We start from the raw sequence: 10,278 nt of genomic DNA, 5'->3' as shown, positions 1-10,278 counted from the left end.
ACTTTCTCTAAGCTATGTATTATACGCAACAAATATTTACATGTATAATTGGATTTGGTTACCTCTTGTATCCATATAAATGATATTTTTTTGGCTGATAAAAAATCTTAAAATTTTAAATTTGAGATTATTGGTGAAACTGATATAATCACAAACAATTAATTCACATGCTCAATGGGAATTCAAAAAAGTATTTATGAAAAATATTAGAAACACATTTTTTCACAAATTCTTTTAAATACACTCACTCTTGTTGGTCAAAGAAAAAAGACAAAAAAAATTGCAAGTTTCACATCTTATTTAAACATTTTCATGATTTTATAATTTTCAATAAAATGATTTAATTAATAATAAAGTGTGTTAGAAAAAAATATATTAAGGTGTGTTAGAAGAAATATATTAAAAATTATGTTGCTACTACACCTTGAATATACATATATACAAATTTTGATAATTCTACACATGTATTTGATGTGTAGGGTATTTGCTACTATTTACAAAGTTTAGTAATGATAGTATGTTGATTTCTCCTATAACAGTCAAAGCAGATATTTATATATAGTTTTTTTAAAATAATAAATATTTTTTTATTAATAAAATAAGATTACTGTATATGAATGAAAAAAATTCTCTCTTAACGTATTATTGTATATTCAGAACTTAACATTTATCCATTGACATAATTTTTAGGTATAACATTCCGTTGTAATAAATGAATAACAGCATTCCAAAGAAGCTGTCAAAGTTGTGATTGTTACAATCCTGGTGGAGTACATGCTGCGAGTTTTCAATTGAAATTGGCAGCAAAATGGTCAAGTTTATTCGCTCGCAATTAGGCTGCTATGACGTGGAGTTCAATCCTAATATGCATGCAGCATGCTGCTCACACACCTTACTCGTTCTATGGTCCAAACTCATGTCTTATCAATATTGGAGCCACCAAGGATGACAACATTAGATTAGGATTTAAATTTAATTTTCATTAGTGAAGGTACTGGTGCCATACATATATAGAGGGCACTTGCATTGTCTCCAAAATTACCAATTTTTCTTGAGACCTTGAAGCTCATTTTGTCCAAATAATTGGCACAATTGCTCCTTTCTCCCAGTGTACGACACAGACCATACTCAGGTTTTTCTTTTCATATAGCTATCTAGTTTTCGTATTAGTGGTGAATAGACAAGTCTTCCTGCACTTTGTGTATAGTGTGCCCCGACTCACCGAGTCCAAATAGCACATCACCATGAATTAGCTTCCCAGCAAAGTTGTGATCTCCACGTATAAGACATAAGATATATTTTTACACTTTATTTTAATTTAAAATTTTCATCTCAAATTATTTTTTTCTATTTCATTCTACTCTCCTGAAGAGACCCTGAGTGATCCAAAATCTGCCTGTGATATAGATGGTTTAATTACCTAAATTTAGATTGAGATTTATTTCACGGGCCTAAAAACCTTTTTATGGACCATATTTTTTAGGAACTTACTAGATTGGCACTAAATTGTTATCCATCTTTGTTTGGGAACTATTTTTCAAAATTACTTCAAGAGGAGAAGAAAATAAGATGAATTTTTTTTTTATGTTAATAAAGTTTTCTCACACAACTTTTTTTTAAAAAAATTAGTTTTAACTTATGTATAAATTAATTTTAATTTATAGAGAAGTAATAACCAGTGGAATTTGAACGCGATTGATGCCATTTAAATTGGTATACGTCCACACAAATTCTGACAAGTATACAGCAATAAATGCACTTGATCTATTCACAACAATATGGCAGACGATCATAATTTCTTGAAAAGAATCGTAATTCTCCAATATATAACCAACTTTTCTATACATATGAACAGTAATGCTAGCTTAGAAAAAAGTTGACAGAATTTAGTTAGAGTTTAACCAAATCCAAAAGTAATCATTGGACAAGTAAAAGAGAAAAAGCTCTGTTCCATAATTAAGAGTCAATGTACAACATCAACTCATTTTGACAAAATTTCTAGCCAAAGAATCTAGTGGTTCAATATTTTGCTACACGTATTTATAAATTTAATTAATTATGAATTTTGTTTACTAGTTCACAGTTAAATATTATTTTAGAAAAAACACTTTTTAAAGTTAAATATTTCTTTTTAATGGTGTTCTATCTAAAATTGTATTTGAAAACCTCTATATATAGATAGAACTCAGAGAATTGTTACCCCCTTCTTAGGTTTTTTAATCTTTATTATTATTATTATTATTATTAATCAATTCATCCTTCATATTTATTAAATTTAAATCAATGATTTAATTTTCAAAATTGCATTAATTTTCGTTCTTTTTTAACAATCTCTAAAAGGACTCTTTTCTCTCTCTCATTTTAAGAATTAATAAGGAGGAAAAAAACTTAATAATACATGTTTCTAATGGTCTATTTAGGGTTTAACACATGAGACCACCCCAAATCTCAAAAGCATGTGCATACTTAACTCAAGGATAGATGAGAATGTATATAGTCCAGGGCAATGAACCAATTAATGGAACCCATCAATAGTCCTCCTTCTAGAGAATTGATTTAGAGTGGTTTGTTTAAATTTTTTTAAAAAAAAATTTCTAAAAAAATATTTTTTTTAATAAGCAGATGATATTTTGTTTTCAAAATAAACAGAAAATATTTTTTTTAAGCAGAAATAGTTTAGAAAAACACATTAGGAAGATAAAAATATATATATTTTATTAAAACAAGTGTCTTTTTAAAGTTTAAACAAGTTCACCCTTATTATGTCTCAATGACTTCTCTCCCAAGCTCTCCCTTGAGTGTTGCTTCCTTCACTTCCCTAGCATGCCATTACATTACAGAATTCTCAATCAGTTAAGTAATTTGGAGGTGCAAGAAGTTTTACTCCTCTCTCTCCTTGATTCATCACATTCTCCTGAATAAAGCCTTAGGACAAGACCTCAGACCAACCTTCCTCAACACCATCTAACAAATTTGTGCTGGGAAGATACGAAAACTAATGGCAGCCGGAAGCCCGTGTTTTTGTTAGAAGGGAGTTACTATTGGTGGTTCCATTGCTAATGGCCTCTACCAAGTGACTAACACCTTTTTTTTTTCTTTCTAAAAATGCCCTTTTCATGGAAATATGGTTTTGTTGTATAAACAAATCGTGCTTCCGTTATATTAAAGGAGTAAAAAAAAAATTAACAACGGAAATACAATTCCGTTGAAACGGTACAATAGAATCATATTTTTGTTATTTATTAGAGGATGTGTTAAAAAAATAATGATAAAAATATGATTATGTTATATTGTTTAAATAGAATTATATTTTCATTGTTAGTTCAACTGTGGTGGTGTGCAGCGCAGACGAAGTTAAAAAGGTGACTTTGTGGCCGCATGAACAAAGTTGCAGAGGTGGCTTTGCCGCGGTACGAACAAAGTTGTAGAGGTGACTTTGCAACAACGTGGTGGTGGTTGAGCCGTGGTAAAGGGGGTTGTGCAGGGAAGGGGGGGAGGGTTTGAGGCGCAAGGGAAGGAGGAGTAGGGCTGAGGGTAGGTGGTGGGGGGAAGGGGAAAGAGGGAAGAGGAAGGTTTGCAACAAGAGATAAGGAGATTTTCTCTCATTTGTAGGGGTCAATAACAAAGAAAAGAAAATAGTAGTTTCCTTGTAAGAAAGAACTGAAGCCCAATAGTAACAAGTCCTTTTTTGAGTCCAGTGGACCGAAGTGTTGGAAAAGGCCAGTGTTCCACATCCTTTGGGCACTGCCACGTGCACCCAGCCAAATGGCTGATACATCCAAGGATACGGATCAATTAATCTCTGAGTCTCATACAGATTAGTTGATCCGTATGAGGTTCACAGATTAGCGGACCCGTATGAGGTCCAATCAAATTTTTTTTTTAATTTTTTTTTCAAAAATATGTGTTACGAATTAATTTAAAATTAATGGTTCAAATAAGAATCAAACCTGTAAATTTTAGGTTATTAGCACAACGCTCTAACCAGCTGAGTTAATGGGCCAATTATGTTTTAAAATAAATAATATTGTTATACGTAACACTAAAATTTCTAATGAATATTTAATGCGCATATAAATTTAAATAATAAATTTTGTGATAATTAACTTTATATAAGTCATATGAAATATTTAATCTGTATATTTTTTATAAATAAAAAATATTTACTATTAAAAAGTTTAATATATTAATAAATTAAAAAAACATATTTTTGAAATTTTTTTTAAAGAAAAACACTTACGGATTACGTGATCCATATGAGTCATACGAATTAATTCATATGAATTATGTAATCTGTTTGAGTTAATTCATATGACTCAAATGGATCACGTAATCCGTAAGGTTTTTTTTTCTTTCAAAAATATGTTTTTTTAATTTATTAATAAATTAATTTTTTCAATAGTAAATATTTTTTATTTATAAAAAATATACGGATTAAATAATTCATATGACTTATATCAAAATTAATTGTCACAAAATTTATTATTTAAATTTACATGTGTATTAAATATACATTAAAAATTTTAGTATTATATATAACAACATTATTTATTTTAAAACATAATTGACATATTAGTTCAGTTAGTTAGAACATTGTGCTAATAACTTGAAAGTCATAGGTTTGATTCTTACTTTGACCATTAATTTTAAATTAATTCGTAATACATATTTCCATATTTTCACGGAAGGGCAACATGGAAAAATTACTAAATTGTAAGGTGTACCAGCAATTTTATTGGGTGCACATAGCAATATCCACATCCTTTTATTCTTGGTGTTTGTGGTTATTTAATTAATAGAAATTGAATATAATTATTACGAAATTAATTTAAAAATATAAGTAATTAAAATTTTACCGTACAAAATCTAAAATTTTATGTTTTGAAAAATATAAGAATTTTAAATTTTTTTTTAAAAAAAGTAAAAAAATATTTAACAATTTGGAATTATCATCAGACATAAACAATAACAAATGGACTTAAATGTAATTTTGATCTCTATTTTAAAAATTATACAATTTTAATTATTTTATTTTAAAATAGAAAAATTTAGTACTCCTTTTTTTTTAAATTTTACGGTACAAAATCTAAGATTGGCTATTTTGAAAAATATAAGAATTTTAAAATTTAAAAAATATTTAATAATTTGGAATTATCATAAGGCATAAACAATAATAAATAGGCTTAAATTTAATTTAGGTCTTTCTCTTTTAAAAATTATTCAATTTTAGTTTTTTATTTTAAAATAGAGACATTTAGTACTTTATTTTTTTTAAAATCTGTAAGTTTGGTTCTTTTATTTTAAAATAAAGACATTTAATTTCTCACTTGTGTCAAATTTATAATTTTAATTCTTTCATCAAATGAAGGTATAGAATGTTAAAATATTAACATTAATTATTAGATAGATTAAATAAATAATATCATGTCTATCACTAAATTTAAGTCATATTAGATTAATTTCTATCTCAAATTTGATAAAATGACCAAAATTATTAATTTTAGAATAGTGAAGATTAAATATCAAAAAATGTGTTATTATGATATAGGAGGACTACTATTTTCATTAATTAATAATGTGTTATTATGATTCTTGTCATTAGATATGGCCACACGAAGTCATTACATGGCAGCATTCTAGTGGTCCATGGAGAGGATAACAATTTGCAAGCAGATAGGATATATTCCTCAAAAGGAAAGATTGAGAGAAAGTGTTACTACTTTCAGCTTCAGTTTCTCTTGTGTTTCTCAAAGTCAAGTTACTCATCTCAGTAATCATTTGCCTCCTTCTGAGAGACACACACATAGATAGATATGATAACGTTGTAATCGAGATGGCTGCCACGTGTTGCAACTTCACTCAAGCTTCTTCTAGTTTCAAGAAACTGCATGAGAACATTCAGCTGCAGAGCTACTTCACAAGGCAAGTTCCCTCTTCTCTGGGTTGATTAGATAATTGTTTCTGTAATGCTGTGTTGAAGAGAATGTGTTAGTTGGTTTTTCAGGTGCCATCAAAGATCAGCGTGTAGTGTTGAAAAAGACTTCCATAGGAGATATGGAGGAAGGTTGCAAGTTGAAAGATGGCATCAATATCAGCATGTGTTATGTGCAAGAGGAGTGGAGTTGTCCCCTTCTGTCAATGAAGATGTTGGAGAGGAAAGTGAGGAGGATATTTCAAAGGAAACCTTGATTTGGAGAGCCATCAAGTTGCCAATTTACTCTGTTGCATTTGTTCCTCTCACTGTAAGAATCTAAACTTTTAAGTTGAGCATGAGTAGGTAGCTAGTTGCTAGGTTTCTGTGATGCATTAGTATGATGAGATAAGATGTCACACTGTGTACTCAAATTATGTTGTGTCTAATGTGTGGATGTGTGTTGAGAATTTGAGTGTGAGACTGTGAGTTAGATGTGGAACTGGATGAACAAGTCCCACACTTGGAAAGGAATGGACAAATATAAGCAGAAAGACTAATAGACTTCTTCTTGGTAAGTCCATAGGATGCCATAACAGTGCGGTGGAGTCCATAGGAACTAACTATGTGTCCAGTGTTCTTGTGCATGTGAATTATGCAGTAAATCATTATTTCTCATATCAATAATATATCACCTCAAATCTCAACTATATTGTCTTACTTAGTCAGTGCTAAGTTAAATTCTTTTCCCTAGTAACATAGAAACTTGAAGAGGGCGACCCTTGGCATAACGGTATAAGGTTGTTGCCTTCTGACCTGGAGGTCACAGGTTCAAATCTTGTGAACAGTCTCTCTGCTGTGGTGGAAGCCTCTGTACCTAAGCTTTTTTATTACCCCAGGAAGTAGGTTAAAATTAGTTATATGGACAGAAGCTACTATATTTTGAAGCATACTATAGAAGATTTTCCTCAAGTGGTTATCCCTCCCTTTCCTATCTTTATGATGAACCCATATCCATAGCTTACAGTATTTCAATTAGAACTTATTATAGTCTTTTCATTGAGAATTCATGTCGTTTTAAGCGATGCACCAATTTTACAGTTTTTTTTATATCATTAGACTGTGTGTGAGCATCTCTAATTTGTTTCTCTGTTTACATGGATAGGTAGGCAGTGCAGCAGCTTATTTGCAGACAGGGATATTCTCAGCTAGGTGTTATTTTGTTCTCCTGGCTTCATCAGTTCTTGTTATTACCTGGCTCAATTTAAGGTAAGTTTCAATACTGTGTGAGACTTTGAGGGATGGAGTGAATGAATATAAAATAGAAGTAAATGATTGCTTAACACCACAAGATCTCACTATTTATAAATTGTTTTCTTAAATATTTTAGTAAAGACGGATTCCAGTAACAACTTCATCATTAGAACTTTTGGTAGCCATAATTTTCAGTCAAATATATTTTAAACAGGGTTGATATCTGTTGAAAACTTGTAACAACATGGACACTATCAAAATGTCCTCCATAATTCTTGAACCATTCTATTAAGTTCTTGCCCTTAAAACACTGATTGGAAAGCTGTCAATGACCACAAAATGATCTCTAACTTGTTGCTTTGCTAGCTGTTGTTTTCATTTTTGTGATCAACAGTACTAACTCATTGTAGGAAAAAGACGCAATCGCACAATTGAATGCATTACCAATTTTCAGTCCATCTCTCTCCTTCATTTCTCTTATGCATCCTTCTTATCAAAAACTTCCATTGTTCTTAAAAGGAATATATTAATTTTTATTAAGTAATTAATTTCTTATGTGTGTCCATGACAGCAATGATGTTTATGATTTTGACACTGGAGTTGACAAGAATAAAAAGGAATCAGTTGTAAACATGGTTGGTAGGTGAGTTTTTCTTAAGACTTGTTTTTTATGTTTTTCTATTTTCTTTTGCTTTTATATTTTATATAAAGAAATAACTCGACTTGTTTATTCCTCATGTTGAATTTGGAAAGCCGCAAAGGAATCTTCATTGCTGCCTACTCGTGCCTTGCTCTTGGCTTCCTTGGGCTGACTTGGACTGCTGTTGTGGAAAGAAACTTACGTTCAATATTGTTTCTTGTTTGTGCAATTATTTGTGGCTATATATATCAGGTAGAAGTTTCTCCTGACATCAGAATCGTGTTGGAAAGTTATGCAGAAGTTATTAACTTACAATTTCTCTTCTTGGTCCATTGCCATTCCAGTGTCCACCATTTCGGTTAAGCTACCAGGGGCTAGGAGAGCCCTTGTGCTTTGCAGCATTTGGTCCTTTTGCCACTTGTGCTTTTTATTTATTACATGCCAGTGCAAGGTTACCTCAGCTACCTAATTTGAATGTCTCTTATTATAATATTTGATTTTTCATGGTTTTGATTATGAATGATGTGGACAGGGTGAAGAACCATTTCCCATTAAGTGGAACAGTTCTTTCAGCATCAATTCTTGTTGGCTTCACAACATCACTTATCTTGTTTTGCAGTCATTTCCATCAGGTACTTTCATTTCTGTAATTGAATTCTAATTTTCCGATTTTGAGTAATATCGATTAGGTGAAATGTTTTTATGCCCAACACAGGTGGAAGGAGACAAGGAGGTTGGGAAAATGTCACCTTTGGTACATGCACTTTCTTTAATTGAACATTTTTCTTGTTCATGTTAACAATGTGAATCTACCTATGTTACTTATTTTCCATTTCTCTTTCAGGTTAGACTTGGCAATAAAAAAGGTGCAGAGGTAGTGAAAGGGGCAGTCTTTATGCTCTATGCTCTTTTGGTTGCTTTTGGTCTAATCAAGGCACTTCCTCTCACTTGTATAGTATGTACTTCTAAACTCAACCAAGTTTTTGCATCTCATTTATTATTTTTTCTCTTCTTTAGATGTGTAGTTGTTATTTTGGACCATGTGCTTATGATTTATTTTTTTGGTTATGAATATGATTGTGCTAGTCCCTTTGTACATTGACCTTGCCGTTGGGAAACCTGGTAGTTAGATTTGTTGAAGACAATTACAAGGCAAGTGAATTTTCTTATAGATTTGATCCGTTGGTGTATTTCTTATAGTTTGCTATTAAACCTAAGTTGTATTCTTACAGGACAAAAATAAGATTTTCATGGCTAAGTACTTTTGTGTGAGGCTGCATGCTATGTTTGGAGTTGCACTGGCTTTAGGACTAGTGCTGGCTAGGAATACAAAATTTACATCATGGCCAATATTGAGTTGAAGATTGGCTTGTCGAAAGAGGAAGTAATGTAGTGTACTAAGGGGATTGCTCAAGAGGACCAAGGATGCAAGTCTGCATGGTGCAACAGCCATTAAGATTTCGGTCATGAGCAATTTTTCTGCAGGGGGTTTTGAATCAGTTCTCATTTTCTTCCCATTTCCGTGGCCAAATAAGATTGAAAGAAACTGCATGACACTGATACCAATCAAGAGTTGTGTGCAGCAAGCTTACCTCATCAATCTCAGGTCAGGAGATGGTTCCACTATCTAGGCACCTCGTTTTAACATTCTCCAATAAACCTTAGTTGATGCAACATTTGCTGCAAAGAATTTTTTGTGAAATCAGACCACATGTTGATTCTTTTATTTTTGCCAAGAATCTTTGCAAATTACAGTGGAAATTGGATTTACAACATTTGGTGTAAGTTCTTGAATGAAAATATATGGCAGCTAGCCTTGGAAAGGAGTTAAAGAGCAAAATGCTTTTATCTTTAGTAATTAATGTAAATTTCAAAATAAAAATTCTCAAACGTATATGCTTCTCCTATATTCATGTATAAGGTAAGCAAGCATTATAAAAAGTTAGAAGGAAAAGAATAGCTATTTCTATCATATTCAAATTTTATCTGACATTCCAACTTTTTTCTTTTTTACAATGATGAGCTTGAGTAAACTTTTAACAACTAATTCAATTCTAATGACTTAGGCAAGCGTAAGATTCCAATATCAGTATCTCTATCCCAGAAAAAAAACTACCAAAATTTAGGGTGACATTTTTTAACTAATATTTGTGTGCTTGTATCACTGGAAAGCTTTTTACTGATATATATATGCATATGCACCTGAACTATCCATTTAATTTTATTATTCCATATACCAGTTGGTTACTATTCTAAGTCTTCATGCAAAGTCATTCTCATTCGTGAATTCCAGTTCCTCTGATAGTGATGAAGAAGTAAAGATTGTTGTGAAAGTGATGAAGCAGGGTGTTTTGTTATGCAGAACGTGGGCACAGTTAATTGTACCAGCAAGATAATCGATGAGGATCTATTTTGAGCTTTTAATATGCAAAATGAAATGTTTAACTTACAGTTTAGGAAGATGGGAATTGGA

At 31.2% G+C, this 10,278-nt stretch overlaps 1 protein-coding gene across 1 annotated transcript; it reads left to right on the top strand.

Annotated features, from left to right (window-relative positions):
* Positions 1-5,698: 5,698 nt before the first annotated feature.
* Positions 5,699-9,645, top strand: LOC100790629 (2-carboxy-1,4-naphthoquinone phytyltransferase, chloroplastic). Its single transcript, XM_003543880.5, has 11 exons — positions 5,699-5,922; positions 6,005-6,242; positions 7,077-7,180; positions 7,737-7,808; positions 7,919-8,057; positions 8,150-8,256; positions 8,338-8,437; positions 8,521-8,559; positions 8,650-8,760; positions 8,892-8,957; positions 9,038-9,645. The coding sequence occupies exons 1-11, from the start codon at positions 5,834-5,836 to the stop codon at positions 9,164-9,166; spliced, it is 1,194 nt and encodes a 397-aa protein (XP_003543928.1). The 5' UTR covers positions 5,699-5,833; the 3' UTR covers positions 9,167-9,645.
* The last annotated feature ends 633 nt before the right edge of the window (positions 9,646-10,278 follow it).

Source organism: Glycine max, chromosome 13 (genome assembly GCF_000004515.6).
Source record: "Glycine max cultivar Williams 82 chromosome 13, Glycine_max_v4.0, whole genome shotgun sequence".
Lineage (NCBI taxonomy): Eukaryota > Viridiplantae > Streptophyta > Magnoliopsida > Fabales > Fabaceae > Glycine > Glycine max.
Note: the sequence above shows the minus strand (reverse complement) of the source record. Positions and strands in the feature narration are given on the sequence as shown.

Excerpts from the sequence above, each read along its gene's own strand:
- LOC100790629 (XM_003543880.5), top strand. The coding sequence starts at position 5,834 with ATGGCTGCCACGTGTTGCAACTTCACTCAAGCTTCTTCTAGTTTCAAG. Across the intron at positions 8,257-8,337 it reads TTATTACATGCCAGTGCAAG|GGTGAAGAACCATTTCCCAT; the intron begins GTTACCTCAGCT and ends TGATGTGGACAG. Across the intron at positions 8,958-9,037 it reads TTGTTGAAGACAATTACAAG|GACAAAAATAAGATTTTCAT; the intron begins GCAAGTGAATTT and ends GTATTCTTACAG.